Here is a 22,978-nt window from a genome sequence, read left to right on the forward strand (position 1 = left end):
CTTCTGCCGTGACAACATCAGTGGACTCATAATACGTAAATGAGAGATATCTATACTTTCCCCTCCTCATTTTTTAATAAAAAATGTTAATAATTGGACCACTGGATCATGGTACTTGGATAAAAGGAAATGGAAGTTTGTTTCTGTCAGGTTTTTTCAGTTATAAACCTTCCAATATACTGATAAAGCTACAGTATTCAATACACATTTCATTAAAATATAAGACTCTATATGTAAACACACAGACATTCACACACCTTTTAATGCTGTAACACTAAACATATATTTTGAAAGTGAGTAGGCCTGCAATTCCCTATTCCTTCTTCACTGATGAGGTAAACTTGGAATATTTACCCTCTTTTCAAGCTTTGGCTCCACAAGCTGAAGAGAAAAAAAAAAAGCTTTCTTATTCACAGTGCAGATTTCTGTCTTAGATTTTGTAACTTCTTTCATCCAAGTGATTTCTAGAAGTTCTAATTCAAATATTCCACCCTATATCTTGTGATTTCAGCCCTGCACATGTCTGAGCATAAGCTCCCATTTGGCAGCCTGATTCAGCTGCCGATTTCAGCAGAAGTTTCAGATTACTTTTCCGGGTGAATTTTGCATATTGAATCTTCAGTGTATATATCACTTTAAAAAGATTACAACATACTTCATGAGAAGTCACACTTACTAGGCATGACAAAAAAATAAAAATCAAGATGGTTTCCCATTTTCTTGGAAAAAAAACCCAGTGGTATTATACAAGTCTTTCCCTCAGCAGTTTCCTAACAAGAACCTGATGCTTCCTGGTGACTTTGTGAACCATTACATAACATCTATTTATGTTACTACTAGCTTGCAGGATCAGATTCAAAGTCTATACTTAAAAAAACCTCAGTAGGTTATAAAATAAGACTGCATCTCTCTAAGACATGTGTATCAGATTTGTTTCAAAATGAAAGTAATAAACTCAGATTAGATCCTTTAGGGTATTTTGACTTTACTGATTTCTGTATCCTTAACTGGAAGGAAAACAAATGGGGTGATAAAATGCAAATCATGTGACGGAGAAAGGCAGAAAAACTTTAGTGAAACATTCAGAACCTTCTCCATCTCTGTTCCTGTTAAGATTACAGAAAAATAGCCATTAATTTCCAGACTGAAAACATACACTGGAACGCGAAACTTTAATTTGGGATTAAATAGTCAGCTACTCGTGCGAAGTTCTATGCATCTAAAAATATCACAGACAAAAAAGGCAAGCTAGCATGCAGAAAAACAAATCTTTGCCCTTCATTTCACCTATATGAAAGGAGATCTCCAATATATGGTGAGAACAAGAAAGCACCATATAACATGCAGTGTCATAAGTCCTAGTATTTTAATGTCCAGGACACGTCACTGCTGCTACCACAGGACTGCAAAACTGTAGTTCAAACACAACGGGGAAACTCTAAATCTTTTGCACTTCCTCTGTGAACCACTAGAAGTGAGCAAACATAGATTTTTTTTTTTTTTTTTTTTTTTTTTTGAGCAGATGGACGTGAGATTTCTCAGAGGCTACCTTCCAGTTTACGTGAAAACAGGCTCTGGGCTGGCCTTTGAGTGACCACCAGAGGGCAGGGCAGATGCAGCTGAGGATTAAAGCTTTCCTACACAGTAGAGCACAGACCATGTTAAAAAAAGCTGCACTTCTATTTCCTGAAAAGGTAACTTAATACTTACTGCTCTCTGTGCAAAAGCCCTAGACAGGAAAAGGTTTAAAATCAGTATAAGGAGTCCAATGCTTTTTTCTCACGTTGGAAATTATTTCAGATAGCTATAGAGACAAGACATTCGTCAGCTTCTCAACCTTCTTATCCTAAAGTGAAATTACATTTTTCTAAGCAGTGAAGACAAAGACCCGATGCTTTCACCAAGGTTTTCAGTGAGTAGAGCAAAAAAGTGTTAACTTTTAACAACAGGATTTAGATGTTGAACAGTGACCATAACAACAGAATTGTTAATAAAATAATTTATTAACTCACAAATGGAAGTTATCAGTGTTTAGAATACCAAACTGTAATATAATAAACCCATCACCTGAACCCAAGCATAATACAAAATTATGCAAGTGCTAATGCAAACTCAAATTACATATCACATGCACACAAGAAAGGAATCAGTTACAGTATACAAGCAAAAACACTGCCTGGCAGTATCCCTTACTCTTTCTTTCCTGACACTCAGCTGAATTCTTCATCCACCTTTTAAACTACTAAGTACTGAATACTAAAATTTTAAAAAGCTGTCCATCATTCTGCTTGGCCCAAAATGTGTTTCCTACCAGCTCTGCTATTTGTAACTACAGGAGTCAACACTTGCAGTTAGTAATCTCTATGTAATCAGAAGTAGGAGCCTGTATTTTTCAGCATTCCCGTTCAAATCAGAATGCTAAAATTTCTCTTTGAAGAAAAAGCTAACGCTTCAACATTATTCTCAAACAAAGACACGCGTGATCTGAAATGAGGCAATCAGGCAGTAACTAGAAGAATTTAAGCCCTTTTAAGGCAGCTACAGAGGGAAAGTGTCTGATGAGAGAAAAAAAAAAATTACAAAAACCTATTTTAAGAGCTCAGAAAGTGAACTATACCCCTTGGGAGGATAAATGACTCACCCAGAAGGTAAAAGAATAAATTTACCTTGTAAAAATTAAGGCTCCTTTCTCACTTTTCTAAAGCCAGCATTTTTTCTGAGTGTCACTTTCTTCTTTTTAAATAGAATAAAATATAGCAAGGGTAATTTGCCAAAAAGCTCAAACAGCCACTATACTCAACAACCAGAATAATTCTCTAAGAAACCTAGTATTACTGAAAAACAGAACATAAAAACCCCACCTGTAGCAAACACTCTTTTCCCCTCACTGACCTGTTATTTGGGAATTCAACTATAAAAATAAACTTGGTGCTTGCTTTGGAGGAAATATTGCAGGTGGGAGAAATTAACTCATTAATATCCAGCAGAAAAATCTTTTTCTTCATCATTTTAATTTATTTTGAGGCTGAAAGACTTGATTAAAAATGCATAAAGAATTGTTGAATTGAATGTGATGCTCCTGCAAAGCAGATAGGGATTACAGAGATCTGAATTGCCGTTACTATTCTAATATGAGAAGTTAATAAAAGCCTTGGAAAGATTAGCTATGTATTTTTTAAATTAATATTCTACATGTGGAGACTGCCTTGTGTGGAGTAGGTTTTTTTTGTTGTTGGAGTTAAGCATTAAGTATTAAAAAATCATCTGTTCATCTTCCACAATTATGTGGCTTGACAAGCCTGATATTTGTGCAGTGGTAATAATGAATATATTTGCGTGCAAGTGATTTACTGTGCTTTGATTCTGTATAAAGAACCATATTTTACTTTCCAAAGGTCAGGCATGTAGTAAGAACCGTATATTTTTCTATTTTTCTTCTCTATTTGCAAGATATATAACATTATGAGACAGCCAATTTCCAAGAATTAGTTAAAAGAGACCACTTCTAATTTCTGGTATTAACTTCCTGTTTTACTGCTACTAAGGTGTAAAAGTGAAAAACTGACTCTCATACTGAGAGCCAGTTTACCTCAGCGGGCTGGTAAGGGCTGTAAAGACCTCATGGATCCCTTCTAAAAACCTCTTCGCCCACCTCCCATGGGTATTTTTTCAGAAACACTGCTTAGGACTTGCAGCTGCTAATGCTGACTTTGGGGGAACATTCCCTCTTTAAAGATGATTTCTATCCTTCTGGCCTATGTTAGTGAACAGGGATCTTTGGAATTTAAAAAGGGCCAAGACTTTTGATTTTAAACACTTTACTAACAGGCATTTGTTCTTGAAACTACAGAAGCCGATGAACCACCACCCCGCTCCACCTGTACCAAAACCAGCTTTATCTGCGAGCTGGGACTGGGGCTTCCTATTTGGGATAGTTTGCTTGCCACTTTTTACAAAAAGCTTGCATTGTCACTGTAGCTAAAGCACAAGTCTAGAGGCGATATCCCTAAGAAAATGGAATTTTTGGAACTGTCCACTAAAGACATAACAATAAACTATGCGAGCCTGGCAAAACAGAAGTTGAGGGCCAGAGACGGAAGCTGAGAGATAAAGCACTTATTTTATGACTATATCCTTGAGGGGAGCTGAGACACTGATCGAAGAAAACAACCCGGCCCTCACAAACTGCTGAGAATGGGGTGATAAAGTGTGTAGTCAAGGAGACCTAATTGGAATGTAGATAAGAACTAAAACAAAGTGCCCAGTAGGGGAAATATCCTTGTTATAACAATAAAAATCAGGCCCATAGGCCAGGAACCGCCCCCCCAGTCCCTTAATCTAGGAGCATGCATGGTGAATTAAAAGTGAGCTGTACCATTGCATCCAAATAAGAAAGACATTAACCAATTCTTAGCTGAGGCGTGTGAATATTAGCTGTGACTGACACATTTAACTGTATAAATGCCTTGCAGTTTCTCAGTGTGGTGTGCTCGCTTTGTGGGTTCCCAGCTAGCACCAATCTTTGCACAAAAATGACTTGAATAAAATACCTCCGCTCTGTGTGGAGTTTGGCGTTTCGCACACCGAGCAAATGAACCTGCTTTTCGGAACAACAGAGGTAATAATAATAAAGAGAAGGGGACTAAACTAAACTGATAATATGTATCCGAAGCTCTTCCACCCTGCCACACTTACAGCACTACACAACCCACCGGTGCAAACAGCGGTAAGCAAACAATAACAGGCTGTGTTAGTTTTGTGTGAAGTTGTATTGACTATGATAATATATTAATGCTGCTAAATCTGAAAATAAAAAAGAAGAAAGTACAGGCTCAAACAGACAACACAGGGGAGATGGAACATGAAACCCCTCATGCTCTGAGCATTCTTGGCCTATTGCAGTTTGCAAAGGCTGCTAGAAGCATTCCCCTTTCACAAACTGGGGGCAGAGGACCCTTCCCCCACCTCCCCTCCACAGAGAAGTCATTTTGCTTTATCTCAGAAGCTGTTGTGCTTGTTTAGATGGGCTAAGCCTGCAGACCCTCTTCCAGTCCCGACTGAGGAGATGGCATCAGCAGGGCACTCCGGCTGCACCACTTGCTGGTGTCAACGCGCTACAGAAATAGGCAAGGTCGTCAGATAATATTTTCAAGGTTTGTGGGTTTTTTAATTTTTTTTTTTATCTTTTTTTTGCTGGGAGGGCTTTTAAAGAGTACACCCTTAGAAGAGGCGCAGAGACCCGTTTTAACCGTGGGTCCCCCGCGCTTGACCCACGGCCACTGCCCAGACCGGAGCCCCGAGGCTCGCCCGCCCCCGAGCCCGGCAGGAGGGAGCGCGAAGCCCGGGCCACCCCGCGCACTAAAGGGGAACCGGCGCGTTCCTGGAGAGCGCCTCGGCCGCCCCGGGGCTGCGGTTTCGCTATGCAAAGCCGCCGCAGCGACGCCGCCTCACGGCGCTGCCGCGGGCGGGGCTGGTGGGGGACGCCAGATCGAGGGACGGCCGCAGCCTCCGAAAGAAAACCGCCATTTTATGGATTTATTGTTTTTAAGCCTTCCCGTCCCCTCCGGGGCTGGTTTTCCCCTTCGGAGGGGCGCGTTTCCGCCGCTCTCAGTGCGTGGTTGGCGTCAGGCAGCGAACGCAGGAACCAGCCCCGCAAGAAGCGCTTACAGCTGCTACCGCCGCCGCTGGGGGAAACGGGAGTAAGTAACAAAAGGACGCGTGCCCTTTAAACACCTCCCCCCCGCCCCTTCCCACGTGGTGTAGGGCAGAGGTGGGGATCCGCGATGCGTCACTTCCGTTCCTCTCGCGGAGGCGAGGAGCGGCGCGCGGAGCAGGACGTGAGTGTTGGGGTCCCCTCTCGCGCCCCATCGCAGCTGCCGCCATTTTCTCAGTCCCGCGCCCCAGCCGCCCGCCCCTGGGGCCTCCGTCCGGCAACACTGGCCGGCGCGGGGGGCGACCGCGGGGCGAGGCTTCCGCTTTCCCTCGAGTGGCGGCCGTGCCCTGCGGGAGGGATGCCCTGCGGGAGGGATGTCCCGCTGTGGAGCGGGTCTGGGGCGGGAGAAGCTGCCGTGTTGGGGGGGCAAAGAGGATTTGAGTGAGGGAGAAAATGGCGGCGGTAACGCGCCCGGCTGCGTTGCCCCCACGCCGGGATCTGGCCCTGCCCGCTGACGACCCCCGGCCCTGCTTTTTCCTACTGCCTTTTACTCCGTCCGCCGCCGGTGGCCTGCAGCCCGCTTGCTCCCACCCCTCGCCCTTGCCCGCGCCCTCCTGTTCGGGCCCTTGTTCCTTCCCATTGGGGGTAATACTTCTCTCATTCCGTGGATGAGAGGAATAGGGGAGGAAAATGGCGGCTGGGATCCGCCTACTTGGTGTCTCTGGCTCGTCCTGGCTTCTCTTTCCCCTCTATCTTTCCCTTGTCCTCGCTTGGCCCGTCTCATCCCGCCCTCGCTCTCCCCGGTGATTCGGTGTCTGCTCACGCTCTCCCTGCCGCCCTCTCCCGAGGGGCACCAACCACCCCTTATTTCTTTTTCCTTTGGTTTCCGCTCCCACCTTCCTCCATATTGTCACTCCCTCATCCTGATGCAGACCCTGGGGTTATCCCCTGCGGTGCCCGCGCCCCTCGCGTATCCGGCTTCTTCTTTTTCGTCTCCCCGGTTTCATGCCATCGCTGTGCTTATTTTGACGTTGCCCCATTCCCGCTCTCCTCTGCCTCCATCCTGCTGCGTGGTTACGTGTGCTTCCCCATACCTTGTTTCATTTTCGGTGCTCCAGCTTCCATCGTTCTCCCTCAAGCTATTAACGACAGAACTTACCCGACTTCAGAACCGCGTTCATCTGTTAGCATTAATCGGACTGTTTTTTCATTTGCATATAACTTTTTCAGTGCCCGTTTAAAAACACTGCTCTTCCTTTTTGTTTCCTGAGATATGCTTATTTAATCTTTTCTTAGCCTTACCTAACCGTAGTTTATTTTACTCAGTTTCTCTCTGGGATGCTAATTTTTATTCTGAAAGAACAAATGAGCTGTTTATTTGTTACAAGGAGTTTCTAATAGCAGGCAGGATGTGCAACTGCTATATCTAACCACATGTTTGCATATTAGATGCAGAAGCACACCTGGCAGCGTGCATTCAAGGAAAGTTGAATGTCCGTTCGTGTGGCAAATGCGACAGGAGTAGAAATACTAATTGCAATACTGTAGCTCACTGTATCTGAGGTGTTTTTCAGACTTTTGTATTATTGGTGGGCACTTCAGCTGAATGTATGATGACTATGCACCGTGTTGCTTGCAAATCCAGCTGGGCAAAATGCCCATATAAGAGTGTAGGTAATGCTTGGTCCTTAATGGTTTATAATTGTGGATGTAATATAAAGAATTTAACTGGAGGAGAGCATTGTGTTGTATGTTTTACATTGTGGTTCCTGCCCTACCTAGGGGTATATGAAACTTAGTCCCTTTCTATTCAGTTCAGAAACTAAAACATTACATTTAATGCAGTTGCAGCAAAAAGGGGAAGAAATATAATGACGGAAGAGTGAGATCATGCCTATAATGTGTATTAAAGCTTCTATGAAAAGGCAGGGAAGTCTTTAGGAGGATTTTGAATAAGATGAGCCTTTCCAAAGAGATTTGAAGATGCCTTTCTAGCCGTAATGGGACATATTCCTTATATGGTGTTCTCACGTTATTTTTCTCTTCCTAGAATGCCTAAGTCGAAGGAACTTGTGTCTTCAAGCTCATCTGCCAGTGATTCAGATAGTGAAGTTGACAAAAAGGTGAACGTTACATGCAGTTCATTACTAGTCTATTAACTTTTATGTTTCAGGCTGGTGTTCAGGAATTAGGTGACCATTATGTCACAACATGCATGTCATTCCATATGATTTATTAAACACTTAGCCCAACACACCTCCCAACATCTACACTAACAACAAAAAACCCCACCTCCCAAGATTAGGGTTTGGGCAGATAGGATGGATTTTGCCTTACAGTAAGCTTTTTTTTAAGTTGCATTTTGTTCTCTTCAGGGTTTTCTGTAAGATCTATCTAACCACAGGCTTCCTGGAATTCTGCTGCTTTGTGGCAAGTGATAGAAGGCTTCTGTTTAAGCTGCCCCTGGTGGCAAGAATTTAAACTAATTACGAGGACAGACACCACTCCACCCCCACCCCCGTTTTGGAATCTGGATTACTTGTCCAAAACTAGAAAACCTCCACTTGCCATGTCCTCTGTGTGCTGCTTGTATATCTTCTTTGCGTGTTCTTTTTCTCTGTTTCTGATTATTATATTTACTGTAATACCATCTGCTAGTTTCTCACTTAAAAGCTGAGTGAACCTGAATGTCTTCGAGTTGATTAATTTTAACATATGTTGACTATTTTAAATCTATAAATTGAGTGTTCCCAGTTATTTAATTTATAAGTTCATATAGGTGTACCAGTCATTATGAACAAAACCAGGAGAAAACCTAGTGAATTTATCTTTTTAAGAAATGCTGGGTGGTAACATAGACATCAGGTGTTCTAGTGTAGTATGTGAAGAGAATAGGTCTCCTTTACTGAATTGGTTCAAACATGACCTGATTGCACTTTGCAAATTAGGCATTCTGTTAGATATTAATATAAGAGGGAATGGTCTGGCTATTTTTTTTTTTTTTGAGATAAGGGACTAACAGTCTGCTTTAGGAGGCAGTAAGGTGGGTTGGTTTTTCTTCCCCTGTTATAACCTCTCATATTTGTTGGAACTGTTTGTCTTGAAAAGGGGTTATCCACCATACGATTTGAGCAGGTGAGACTAATTTTTGGTATCTTTGTATGATTTTTTTTTTGGTGGGCATGGTTAATATATAACCTTAAGTAGACATAGTAACTTTGTAGCATTTACAGGTGATACCGACTGAATGTTTTAAAAACATGCTTTATTTATCATGCTGTGGACAGAGATTGGATGTTGATTTAAACCAAAAAATTACTCTGATGGAGGAGGTTTCCAGATCCTTTTTCATTCTTTTTTTTTTTTTGAGAGCTGTAAGCTGAATGCAGTTTTAGTTGCACTTAGTGGAAGGAAGGTGAAACTTCTATCAGACTTTAAATTTTTTATTAAAACTACTGAACTGACAGTATTACTGTGCAGAAAGAGTAGGATTTTTGAAATGTATGTTGATCTAATTCAGTTCTCTTTAAAGCCAAAGTATTATGGTGAGCTTCACTGAGAATAAAATTAGGCTCATTTGAAGATTTTTTGAAAATTATTTTTGAATTCCAGTCTTTAGTGTTCAGTATTGGATTCCTGCTTTCACATCAGGCAGGTGATAAATGTGCATTGCATAGTAGTAGTTTGTGACCTATAATGTAAAATTTTCTGTAACTTACAGAATGAGTTGTGCTTCATGCTTTTCTTCTTTTATTCTTGCTCCAAGGCAAAGCGGAAAAAGCAAGCAGCTCCAGAAAAGCCTGTAAAGAAACAGAAGACTGGTGAAAGTTCAAAAGGTGCAGCTTCTTCTAAGCAAAGCAGTAACAGAGATGAGAATATGTTTCAGGTAAAACTGAGGATTCTTAGAGCCTGGTTAAGGTAACATGTTGTATCATATACGGTACAAATCTTACGAGGTGATCTGAATATCTTGTCAGCATAATGCTTGGTCTCCTGAAGCCTTGACCACAGGTGATTACAATGCTAGCACGCAGATGAGGTGCTCAGAAAAATCATTCGGTTTTCAGCAGAGTAAAAGAATCTGAGTTGTAGCATCTCTAATTCTCATGCCTTTGCCCATGGTAACTGGGTAATCATTTTTTTGGTAAATACAGCACTTACCGTAAGTATACGGCAAATATTAGATCAGGACTGTCTCTACATGGAAGTGTTTTTTAATCAGGGCTCTTGAAAGAAAGGTTCTTTGAATCTGAAGTATGGACTCTTCATTACAATTTAACTAGGTCAAGGGCAGCTTAGGTCCTGTATTACAAGGCAGTATCTTGGAATAGGTGTTGCTTGTTTCTTTGTTTTATGATGCAGATTTTTCTCACTGAACATCCAGAAAGATTGTAATTTTTGACATTGTCCTTTTTTTAAGATGGGATGAATGTACATTTTTCCTGTAGTAACATGCATTTGTGAATTCAGGGTATTGCAGTTCCTTGGGTTAGCCCAGGCAGTAGCAGTGTGTGCTGAAAGCTATACAAGAACAGCTGTGCAAGAATTCTGTACCGCAGAATTACCTGTTCTGGGGTGTGGATCACCACTTATTAAATGTCTCTGACTAGCTGGCTGGAAAGGAACTTAAATTTTTAGACACTTTGATTCTGAAGTTTAGGAAAAGGTATGGGAGAGGTGTCTAATAAGATGGCCCCAACACTGAGTTAGGCAAAAGAAGTGGTTTTGAACTGTAGCTGTGTAAAGTAGTGGAGCAAAAAAAAGTATCTTTTGTAGAGAGACCACCTGCTTAACTGATACTGTAGTACAGGGCAGTTATTTTTAATGTATCAGTTCTTGCTTTCCTCTTTACTTATAGTTGGGAGGGAGAGCTTCAGTTGAAGGCAATGCCTGGACTTTGCTATCAAAGGAAGAATATAAAATTTTAAGTTCTGCTGGGGCATGGTTTGAACCATGTAGGAAAAATGTGACACCTTGTGAGGTGAACTGCAGTTGGAACTCAAAAAAACTGTATATAAGCTTTATGCTATGTTTGTAATAAGTTCAGAAATTTGAGCCTTGGAAAAGCTGTTAAAATTTTTTGTGCTTCCTGGTGCAAAGAAACCCAAACTCTTTCAAATAAAAGCAAAAGTATTTGTGTGCTCTGATTTCTTTCAACCTTTTTTGACCTAGAATAATAAAAAGTTACTAAAAACAGACAGCAGAGGACTATTAGTCTGATAAGAACAGGATTCTTGCAGTGTTGAGTCTAATACATAAAAAATATTTTACTATCACCTTGACCTAAAACATCAGTGCTACTTAGTCTCTGCCTGCCTTTTAGTTAATCAACAACAAAAAATTTTTTTAGATCGCTTATTGTGTTACATGAAGCATTGTGACTTTTTTCATGCTCCATCAGCTTACGTGTGTTAGCTAAGAAGGAACTATTTCAGTGTAGAAATACCCCTATCTCTCCCGTACAGGAGACCATGCTAGAAGCTGGTTAATTTTTTTAGGTATGGTTTTGTGTGTTCTAGGACTATTAGTAAAAGCAGAAACCCCACTTTCTGCTTTCCCATGGCAGTAAAAAGATCTCTGTGCAAGTTACTTTGCAGTACAACTTACAAGTGTGGCTTCAACTGATGGAAATCAGGCTGTAAAGTATTCATAGGATAGTCAGAAGTTCTGTGGTGTCCATACTGTGTGTGGGAGTGGCAGCAAATGATGTTAAATTTAAGAGGCTTGTTGTTCTACACTGTCAGATTGTGTTCTTAAAGTATACAGCTTCCCTTAATATAGAGCTCATTGTGACAGCTGTATTCAGAAAATTCAGCATTTTCGTAAAGATCTATGGGGTTTTTTTGAGACTAATGTTGGTGTAGTGGTATTCTTAAAACTAATTATGAAGAGCAGTATAAATGTAAGTAGAAGAGAATTAATTCAGTATAAGAGACCAAGTGTATTTTATTTATTTACATGTCTTGGCCTTTTTAGGTTTTATAGGTATAGTTTGCATTTTGTTAAAGGATTTGGGTGCAGTTCAGGTGTGGAAATTTCTTACTTGCGTTCATGGTGTATTAGTAGAGGCCCTAAGAACAAGCATTATTCATGTTAATGTGGAAGGGTTTAGTGTTGATACATTAGATTCCTGTGTGGCTTCAAGCCAGCGTGAGCTTTGTGTCAAATCCTGTCATCTACCTATGCCTGATTTGGATAAGGTTTGTTAATACTGTCAGGATGCAGTATTAATGACTACCCAGAGTGGAACCATGTTGCATGATCAGGCATTTCACTTAAAGTTGCCTGTGTGTTGTTGTCCATCCCCCCTCACCCCCCCTTTTTTTTTTCCAGTTTGGGTCGTATTTGCTTTTTGAATTGTGAGAAATAAGTTCTTTGGTTTCCCATTGTAATGTCTTTACCTATCATATGCTCCTGAAAGTAGATAAATATTTAAGTTTATGTTGCGCTGGAGAGGCTGTTGGTTTAGCACATTCATTCTGAAACTTAGGTGGTCATTGATGTATTTCACAATCAATTTTCAGATCTCACTGTTTACAGAACTGTTTATTGTGCTCCTTCTAATGCTATACATATAGTTATCAGCCAAGAAAGAAGGATGCTTTTTTTGCTGTGTCTGCTTCCATAGTGTGTATACAGTTTAATCAAAGCAAACTGGAAATAGGAGAAGAAACGGTGAAGAAGGTGGTTGCTGAAACTCATACAGGAAGTCAGTTGCATAGCTGTGAAAGGAACAGAGACACAGTTCAGTGCATTTTACTCTAAGAAACGGAAACCTGGAAATAGTGCTTTTCATGTCTTCTGACTGATATAATTCAATAGACTACTGTAATCTAAGGAGCTGTAATGTTTAATAAAAAGCATGCAACGTTGTCTGTGAAGGCTGAACAGCAGTAACTATGCTGCTATAAAGCAATACAACCCTTGGAACACTACTGAAGTTATAGTGATGCAAAGGTGTCTTAGATTAGTGAAATTATTCTAGGACTATCAGCTGCTGTGTGAAAAAATAATTGTTCAGAAATGAATCTGTGACAGCATTGCAGGAAACTGAACATCAAGAAACAGCAATTTACTTAAATCTAGATTTTCGTTCAGGTTTTTAACCTTAGATGTTAACTGAAGCTGTACCTTAGAAGCCTATTTTAAGCTTTTAGCAGTGGCAGCTTTTGCACAGTGTTCATGTAGGCTCTTTGGGACATTCTTTGCCAGCAGTGCTGATGGACTTGGGCATGGTACCAAGTTTGGTCTGAAAGAACTGAGCTACCATGACATCATACCTTATTTTTGAATGTTAAATTTGTAGTACTCTGAAAGTATTTAATAAATTAATCAAAAAATACAGTCTTGTAAACTGTAATGCCTGGTTCCTTTTAAGGGATGCTTTGAAGTAGGAAAACTGCTTCAGGCTTACGGTACCTAAAGATGACCTAATTGTTTTAAAATCAATTTTAGAGTTAATTTAGCATAATCTGCATAAGAAGATAAATTACTTTAATCAAACAGTAAAGCATTCTTGTTTATGTCTGTTTTGTGAAATAACACCTTATAACTTAAACATCTGTGGATTATTTTAATTGATTGGAGAGTTGTTCAGTCTTTCTGGTCAGACTTAATGCTATTAATATGTGTTTGGGCCCTTGTTAAATTGCATCAAAATGCAGGATTCATAAAATAAGGACGTTGAAAACTGAAGTTAATGTTTTATCAGTAAGGAGTATTCTATTTTGGAATTGTTTACTTTAGAATGTGTTCTTTATTCATAGAGCGTATCCAAAAGGTGCATACAGAATTCTAAAAGTTTTTTACATGAATTGTATTTTGTTGTGTTCTTATTATGTAATTTCTGAATCTCAAATTCACATTATGCTTTGAATTTATGTGAAAAAATAGGGGGTTTTATCCAATTTGGAAATACCTTTAATGATCCTAAATATGCAGTATACCCATAGGTGTCAGTGTGACTTCTCCCACCCCCACCCCCCCCGCCCTCCAGCCCCCAAAAAAGGTGCCCTCATAATTCAGTTAAGCCACTGTGGTGCAGAAATTATGGAATTCCAAAGTCACTTTATATCATGCTACGTGCTGGTAAACTTAAAGTATTTGATGTTTTTTTGAATATCTGGTACAATGAGATAGTCTTTTAACCACAGTTCCAGTAAAGTGCCAGGACTTGAGAGCAGGCATGGGACAGCTGGTGGCTAACTTTCATCTCCATCTGTATTCGCTGTGTTTTAAAAAAAGGGAAACAAAAAATAAAACCACAAACAAAAACGCCTCTAGAAATGATGGTTATCTCATGTGAATATCTAATTTGCTTTCTGTACATATGGAATGGACTAAAATTTAGATTTGGGAGTAAAGCTCCCTCTTTCCCTGTTTTTGTTTACAACTGCTGCAAACATAGATTGTTACAACAGAGACAAAATTTAATTTCAGAAAACAGTAAATAATTAGTGGCTTTTGTAAGAAGTGTGTTAAGAATATTGGTATTTTTATTCTAGGAGGGCTGCTTTTGCGTTGAGCATTGAATGCTCACTCATTTTAAGTTGTTCATCCATTTATATTGTCGTTACTTATTAGCCTACTGACTACTCTGGATTAAGCATTTGATCTAGTTGTTTCTCTGGTGTCTAAAATAAGCTGCAGTGTGCAGTGTCACATGTCCGAGTCTGATGCTGCTGGAAAAAGTGAATGCTGTAATATGTAAAATACCTAAAAGACCTTTATATGTGTTTTGACAGATTGGCAAAATGAGATATGTCAGTGTTCGTGATTTTAAAGGGAAAGTCTTAATTGATATTAGAGAATATTGGATGGATCAAGAAGGTGAAATGAAGCCTGGCAGAAAAGGTATCATTCTGCTTTGTGTTATTCTGTATTAAAACGTCTGCAGTTTGCTGGAGAACTTTGTGTATCAGATTTTTACACTTCGTTGCTACGTGATATTTTTAAAGTAATATTTTTTACTTCTTTATAATTTATACTTTAACAAATTATTAGTTTTCTCTGTCCATTATGAACAAAAGCAAAGTGGGTTTATTGGCTTGAGTCTGCTTTCCTAAATGGATCCTCCACGATTTATGGAAAACAAGGCATCGAATACAAGCAAATTCAGTATAGGAGTTATAAACATAGCCACGTTGGTTTTTTCCATCCTTTGATTAACTTAACACAATTTCTATCTTTTATTACAATTGGATTTCTTATTTCAGAATTCACTGAAAAGATTTAATTTACTTGTTTGTGGCAATATGTTAATTTCTTTGAAACAATTATGTCCTTCAATTTCTATCAAATATTAGATTAAAATAAAACATTCAACCTGACTAATTTTGGAAAAGATATGCCAAGATTTTAGTTGACGTGAAAATTCCTCAAGTGTTCAAGTTTTGGTACTGTGCTTCTAATCTGCAGCACAGTATAAGCCATTGTACCTTCAATTGCCACTCTCATACCTGCTTTTTATGGCATGCCTTCACTGGACTGTTTTCAGAACTTTGCCATCTGCAAGACAAGGGTGCGAGGATAGTTGCAGTAGTTGTGCTTTGCTTAATGTCATGTTGCTTCTGTTCTGAAAACTGATTAAAAGTAGCCTTTTCTATTGTGCCAAGGCAAGAGGTAAGTATGAAACATTCTGCCCTGCAGATTGAAGACGTTTAATGTATAGTCAGCATAAGGTTTGTTACGTTCTTCTGGTGTGTCCAGGAGCAACTCTGTGAATAGACATTTTGAAAGCTTTTCAACGTTTCTTAAACTAACGACTGAGAACAGCTTTCTATGAACAGGTGTACTGGTACTGTACAGGAAAATTTATTGGTTTGGGTTTGTTGTTGCTACTTACCAAAAAAAGATTAACTTCTAAGGACTTTAACCTGCTGTGTTCTGAGGTAGAAGTTGTATATGCAGTTTGAGTGGCAAACTCAATGAGATTGGCTGGGTAGACCAAGTGACAAATTACATGATTTAGATAGAAATGTTTATCAATGTGGCAAAAAGGTCTGAACTTTGTTATAAAATTAATAATAATCTGATACAGGATTAGTTGAATGTTCCATTGATGATGCACTAGGAGCTGCTAAAAGCTATGATGGTGCTCTGATAAGACAATGATGGTAGAAGGAAAAAAAAAGGCAATGAGCCCCAAAAATAGAATTCAAAGTTTCACCTGTTTTCAGGTCCTGCTCCACCTGCAGGGAGAAAGCAATGAAGGAAGCCTGATCATGGAGGGGGGAGGGTGGGGGTAAATAGCCTGGCTGGAGAGAGTATGTGAGGTAGGCCTGTGAGTCTGAACTTGAATGGAGATGGCATAGAGATCATAGGGGAAGAATGAGGAGACTAAAGCACAAAGGAAACATGTTTCTGGAGTGGAGCTTGAGGGAGTACAAATTTGGAACTGAGGAGATGGTTGTGGATCACTGAATTATTACTGATTGAACGTTACTAGAAACCACAGTGAATTTGAAGTGAAAAGTAACTTCCATGTTGGTTTGTGAGTGCCAGGGAGTGGAACAGAGTATCTCCAAAATGTTACTTATACTATGTGTTATTTACAGTGCTTTAAGGCACAGGAGGAAAAAAACCCACCAGAATCATGGTACTTTAAAAGTGCATTGAAGTTCAGTCCATACAGGTATAGCTTTTAGGAGCCACCAGGAATAAGAATTATTTCCAATGTCTCATTCTGGGCTTTTGTGCTGCCTTCTATCAAGGCCAGAGGTGTATTTCACTTCCTATGTTTTAGCCTGACAGTTGTGAATTAATTTGTTACACTGTACTAATTTCTTTGTAATTTAAACTTGTCTGGATATAAGCTTAAGTCTGAAGTTAAACTGAAGTGTTCCAAATGAGTAGTTTCAGTTTGTACCTGAGATGGTGGTTGAGGTAGCTCAAGCGTTAATAGTTACGACATAGACTTCATGTGTGAACCTGACTTGATAGTAATTATACAAGACCCTGCACTACAATTTTCTTTTTGTCTTAAGTGTTTATTTTTAATGCATTTCAGGTATTTCTTTAAATCCAGAACAGTGGAACCAGCTGAAGGAACAGATTTCTGATATTGATGATGCAGTAAGAAAACTGTAAAGACAGAGCCATACAGAAACTTTAATCATTTTGATTGTTTTAAGCGGTCTTTTTACATTGGCTTTTGTTTTCTAAAATATTGTTTTCCAAGCTATTGTATATTTGGATTGCAAAACGATTTGTAAGATGAATACTTTTTTTATGTGCATTAAAAGTGTATTCTGAGTGAGGCTATTTGTGTATACTTTACTAAAATGAATTGTGTTGCTTTCACCTCATTGTGTAAAATAAACAAATCAAGTAATATGTAAAGCATACTTGTTTATGGCCTTTCGATTGAAGGTGTTTGCTGATAAGGCCACCTCATAGCTTTAGTCTTTGTTTTAGTTTCAGTTTAGTTAACTGAATATTAATACAAATTCATTTTCTAAGGAGATTTATTAAAATGTCTCCAATTCCTTTTATTTCATACTCTTTGGTATTGCCCTGACAGCTTTCTGCTTTAAGACTTGATACAGACAGTGAATACTTGGTAAAACACATTTTTGTAGATAATTTTGAATACTCTATTTGCTAATTTACCCTATTTATTCAGATGTAAACAGTCCTGAGTATATAGACTTTTTTGCATTACTTGCATGAAGTGTTATGCTGAACAATAACACTTGAACACAAGCCACATGGGTTTTTTTTGCCATTTTTCTATACCTTGCTTGACTTAGAAAAAACAATTAGCCTTCTTTCCTGGACCCTAGATCTTAGAATGTGATGCATAAACTTTTACAGTAATAGACATATACCTCAGAGTAGTATTTAAAAGCTCCTATTAGTTAGGTACCCTTTTCAGTTAAATTCATTCTTGAACATGTACTAACTAGTTAGTGTACAGAAAAGAACAGTTAACCTGTCTTTGTAGGGTTTTTGTTTAAGAGTATTGCATAAACAATGATGCTTAAACTAGGCTGTAACACAGATTAAACAGTCAAACAGGGTTAAAAATGCTTCAGCCAAAATGTCTAGCTGTCGTACTTCTGTTCACACTGCCTGCCCAAACCACTTAACTTGGCTTGCTTTGTGTGGCTTATGTGTGCGCAGTTGTTTTACCTTTTGTACAGAAGATACTTAGCACTTAAGTGCTGGTACATAGTGGATCATGCCTCTAGCAAACTTCACTTGTCAACCATTGTACTGTCCTGGTAAGAGAAGCTTCTGCCCAGTGGAAGCTTTATTAGACTACGTGCTGCCCCAGCTGAAGGGCTGCTTGGTAGGTGTCGCAAACAGTGGAATGAAGAAAGGAGAATATGATGCTTGAGTAGAACTTGGATAGAGAATGGGCACACCAGTGCAGAAGTTCACAGTGAAAGATCAAAGTTAGCGGACACATAATTACAGTGAAGCGTATGTTAGCAGAATTGGAGGAGAGTTCATTTTCTGACTTAATTAGTCAAAGGAAGATGAAGCAACTTCATAAAAATTGGTATTTCAAGACTATGTAGTGAATGTACAACGTAATTGGTTTGGCTGTAATTTTCCCATTTGATGTTAAACTTAATGTATTTTAAAAATTTTGTGTAGATAAACAGTGTCTACTATTTGTTTAATTTTGGAGTATCTTAATTTTATTGTTTATATTGCAGAAATGCAAGGGAGTGCCATACACAGACTGTTCCTGTGCTGCATAGTTTATAATTCAATGCAAATAGGTATTGAAGGGGGAGGAAGGGTGGTGACTTCATAAAATTAAATATGCTATTTAATTTAAATATCATGTTAGATATCTCCACCTGCTTTTTAAGTTACCCGTTGCTGACCTATTAAAAATAAAGTTAAGACCTGTTTTTGTATAGCTCAGGAAACCTGAATTTTTAAAAACTGCTTGAGGGTGAATAAAAAGGTGAGGACATGTTTTGTGCTAGCAGATATGTTTTGGGGCACTTTTGTTTTTAAGTGACTGTTAAAGGCAGGTAGGGATATTTGGACCAAATCGAATAAATGCTAAAGAGCTGCTAAAATTTCGTGGATGAGTGAATGAAATAAATTGCTTCAAATAACTATCCACAGGTTCTAGGGTTTTTTGTTTGATATGTATATTTGATTTTTTTTCCTTTAAATTGGAAATTTTGCAGCTGGATTTTACTTTTTTTACCTCAAAACTTTCATGTGGCTACTTTAAAGTGCATGATTATCATATTAAAGGGAACATTGTCCTCACTTAGATCACTGTGGTGGTAGGCCATTGGATGGCAGTTATGTGTCAAAGTACAATATAATTGTGTTCAGAAAGGTAGAGAATTAAATTCATCCATTTGAGGGGAGCAAGTGAAAAAGTTTTAACACAGTGATTAGTTTTCTTGTGGAAACTGATGGCAGAGGTGTTAAAAGAAATCAGTATTTGTTAACCAAAAACTATTAGTTCCTCTTATAGATAACCCCCTTGCTGAATTTGTGGTGATAATCACTGGAGCTCTTTATCCCATTTTACGTGGTAGAACTCGGGGCAGTTTGATTTTGCTTTGCTTGTGTGTTTAAAAATACTTTTCCATCTGCCAGTTATATTTCTGCCTGTAATAATAAAATATATTTTTTTCTGAGCCAATCTTAACATCTGCATGAATGTCCTACAAAAAAGGTAAATAAACAAACCTGTCAGTTTCACAAATGACCTGCAAATGGGATGTGTTGAATTGTGAGGGAATTTATTGCTGACTGATGTGCTTGATACTTCATAAAAATTTGACAGATTCAGTGTTAATTTGAAATAGTTGGTAGTGATTTGTCATGTAACTGTCTACAGCTATAGTCTTTCTAATTTGAGAAGAAAATTCACATTTTTTTGAATATAGGTTGTTTTCTTGCAGATAAAATGGTAGTTAGGGTACGTGTAAAAGTGTCCATGGAAGAAAATAGTGCATGTATGAAAAGGCTGTGTAATGGGAGATAAAAACACTGCTTCATTTCCCATTGAAGTGGCAAAAGGAAGACGCATTTGATTCTTCATGTTTATGCAGGGCATATTAGCAATATGTTTTATAAATTAAACCTACTATGGAGCTTATGAGAAAAAAATACATCACAGTTAGAGCTGCCAAAGTACTATATGTGTGATAAACTGTCATGTACGCTGTTACTCTTATGTGGAGATGTTCGTATTGAAATTAAACGATTGCAGTACTAAGTTTGATATTTCTGTTAAAGGAAATGCCCCAGTTACGTACTTATGTGATCTGTTATTAAAAAAAAAAATGATTGTTTTTCTGGTAACAAAAATGTCATATTGTTAACCATGTGGAATGTTTCATGTTTTGCTCTGGTGGTATCTGCTGCAGAGAGGCCACTGGAAAAATGAGCCCTCCAACTGTAATTACCTTAATGTTCAAATAAAAAAACAGTTCAATGGCATACGTGTAATGACAGTTTGAACACTTGGAAATAAATGAAAACTTCTGTTGACATAGTGTTATTTTTAATGGAAGTTTAGCTGTACTAAAATTTATTTTTTCTTAAATTGTTATGCAAACTGCTGTTTGTTTCTTGCAACTCTTGTAATTTGGAAATTTGAAAACCTGATCATCTTGGTCCATGTCTGTGGGTGGGGGATTAATTGTGTAGCCTGGAGGGATATGAGTTTTTCACTATGACAGAAGAGCAAGTGTCACATAAATATGGAAGCAGCAGATAAAAACACATTTTCAAACATCAAACAGAAGGAAAGTGCCTGATAAGTTGCTCCTGTTAAGAAAATGGCTGTTTACCTTTTTCAGTGGAGCTTCTTTTTGATCTGGCAATAAATGTGACCGTAGATCAGATAGAAAAAAAGCTTCTTGCCCATTTGTTATCGTTGGTCAGTTAGGTGAGTGTAGGCTTCTTTTGGAAGGATATTTGGTTTTCACATGCTTGCTGTGACAGATTTGTAGGGAGTGGAGTAACTGGTTGTAGCCTTGAATCTAACAGATCTTTCTTCCAGTAATTTTGACCAGTTTAGTGATTTATAGCCACAGAAACAGAAATCACTGTGGCTCAAAGGGAAGAAATAGAGTTTGGGGTTGATGGAGGGTCATCATGTCTTACCTACTTCTCATTTACTGCCATCTACTTACTGATAGAATTCATCTTTGACTGTAGCTCTGGTGACTGTATGGAAGAACAATCTGATAGGCAGTGTTTTTCCTGTTGTGAATCAAGCCTGGATGTCCCCTGCTGTCAACTTAATGTTACGTAGAATTGTGAAGACACCTGCTGAGGAAATGAAATAAAATGGTACTTGGCTTAGTGATGGTTTATCAGGGAAACTTAAATTGTGCTGCCTTGTGAGCACAGGGACATGCCATTAGTCATGGGGATAACTCAAAGGGTGAGAGCTTGGTGGCAGCTGTTCCCTTGGTATTGCACTTCATCTAACAAATGCGTTATAATTCTTTGTAAGATCTGCTTAATTTGGCGTTCATTGTACTTCATAGTCACTTGCAGAAAATCTATATACTCGTCATTAACGGGATGGCAAATGAGGTAGGAACTGAGGTTGGGTTGAGGACTCAAGATTTTAAAAACACCATTATCCTTTGGAAGGAGGTGGCCTCTCGATCCTAAAGGTGAATAGAGCTTACTCTGTAAGTTGGTAGAATGAACAGACTGTTCTTGGAAATCTCTAGATGTACTTGATAAGGCTAAACAAAAATATTTTAGGCCTCCTTGGCCAGCATGCCTCGTAGACAACCGTTAGTTATCTGTTCACTTGGGCAGAAGTAAATGAGATAAAAATGGAAGTAAAGAAATTGTAAGATTTTACATAACCCTGTTATTTGTGGTGTTGTCTAAAGAAGAACTGTTTCACACCTTAAGAGTTTAAATGTTTTATGCTTCACCAATAGGCTAATGTGTCAGAATAATTTTTGGGCTGTTGAAAATAAAGCCTATTTCATCTTAGGAATAGAAGGACCTAAGCTGTTCTGTTTGCTAAAATATCATCACACAACATGTCTGAGGGAGAGGCGAATGAATTGTATATTAAGAACAAACCTGAGATTGACATGACCCTAACAATTAACTACTTGAAACTGAACGTTGGGTGCTATATGGCAATAAACTTTGCATTCTGTTTGTGATGTTGATTTTATGCATTCTTTGAAGCTTCATGCTAGCTATCTCAACATGAAATGGCTCTGCAGAGCTCTGCGGTTTCCTCTGCTGTCCATTTGCCATCCCTTACTGAGATTTACAGCTACTGAGATCTTGCATTTCCTGTATTATTTTTATTCTGGCCAGAAGCATCATTCCATCTCTTGGAACACAAGCATCACTGGCTACACATATTACCACATAACAAGGAATATTTTAATGATTGGATCCTAATGATAGTATGCAGATACAGCTGCTGTTGCTAGCACAGGCTGATTAATGGTCATGTGTCTTTATATTATGGGTTTTTTTCCTAGCATTGTGATAAAGTACACTTAAAATAGTTGGATTATTCTTGCCAATATACATACTTCCCAAAGGAAGTAGTTTTCTTCATACTAACTCGGATTATGATCTGCAGCGAAAGTACTGGACAAATGCTTTTTCCCCTGAAGTGATTACTGATAACTTGGAAGGTACCACAGTGAGACAGTTCCTGGGAATGGACAGAGATATGACCTGGGGATCTGCTTGCCATAAGCAAGGGTATTTCAAATTGCAATGATTTGGTTAATGTAAAGAAAAGTCAGTTGCTTGGGTGGCCCGAAAAGTTCCTAAAGTGCCATGTAGGACATGATTAGCATTTGTAATGATGTCAAGACTGCCCTCCTGTCTGTTCAAAGGAACCTTTGAACAATATTAATTCACAGCGTCCTTGTCCCTGCATATATCCTACTTTTTTTATCTCCCCCCCCCTTTTTTTTTAAAGATTTGTTGGCATGTGTTGTGTGGTCCTGTTTCAGTAGTGAGAGAACTAGTCACCCTGATTTACTCGAGTCACTCCTCTGAGACTGTAGGGAAAGCGTATTTTTTTTTCTCTTTTTCACACAGCATGTATTATGTTGTTATTCCATAGTAATTTGCCTTCTATCAAAACATTTTGTAGTAACCTGTGGGAAGTGTGGCTTGTTGGTTAAAATGTTTGGGAACAAACATATTGTGTTTGGGGGACAATTTTTTTGTAAATAAGTTATCTAGGTATTTACCCAGCTCCTATAGATTTGTTCATGCCTTGGCATTTTAATTTTGTGTCACTATTTTGCAGAAAACTGAAATGATTTTTTTTTTCTTGTGATCATTAAGGACATTTGCAACTCATTTTTAACGTGCTCCAGCTTTTGA

The 22,978-nt window shown here is 38.6% G+C and overlaps 1 protein-coding gene across 2 annotated transcripts; it reads left to right on the forward strand.

Annotated features, from left to right (window-relative positions):
* Positions 1-5,680: 5,680 nt before the first annotated feature.
* SUB1 (SUB1 regulator of transcription) lies at positions 5,681-16,906 on the forward strand. Of its 2 annotated transcripts, none has more exons than XM_064439526.1 (5): positions 5,681-5,699; positions 7,704-7,776; positions 9,420-9,539; positions 14,398-14,506; positions 16,662-16,906. In XM_064439526.1, the coding sequence occupies exons 2-5, from the start codon at positions 7,705-7,707 to the stop codon at positions 16,739-16,741; spliced, it is 381 nt and encodes a 126-aa protein (XP_064295596.1). In that variant the 5' UTR covers positions 5,681-5,699; position 7,704; the 3' UTR covers positions 16,742-16,906. The 2 variants fall into 2 exon arrangements, with proteins under 2 accessions (XP_064295596.1, XP_064295597.1); XM_064439527.1 differs by lacking the exon at positions 5,681-5,699 and adding an exon at positions 5,733-5,837.
* The last annotated feature ends 6,072 nt before the right edge of the window (positions 16,907-22,978 follow it).

This window comes from Phalacrocorax carbo, chromosome Z, assembly GCF_963921805.1.
Source record: "Phalacrocorax carbo chromosome Z, bPhaCar2.1, whole genome shotgun sequence".
Lineage (NCBI taxonomy): Eukaryota > Metazoa > Chordata > Aves > Suliformes > Phalacrocoracidae > Phalacrocorax > Phalacrocorax carbo.

Coding starts and splice junctions, on each gene's coding strand:
- SUB1 (XM_064439526.1), top strand. CDS start 7,705: ATGCCTAAGTCGAAGGAACTTGTGTCTTCAAGCTCATCTGCCAGTGAT. Junction 7,777..9,419: donor ATAGTGAAGTTGACAAAAAG/GTGAACGTTACA, acceptor TCTTGCTCCAAG/GCAAAGCGGAAAAAGCAAGC. Junction 9,540..14,397: donor GAGATGAGAATATGTTTCAG/GTAAAACTGAGG, acceptor GTGTTTTGACAG/ATTGGCAAAATGAGATATGT.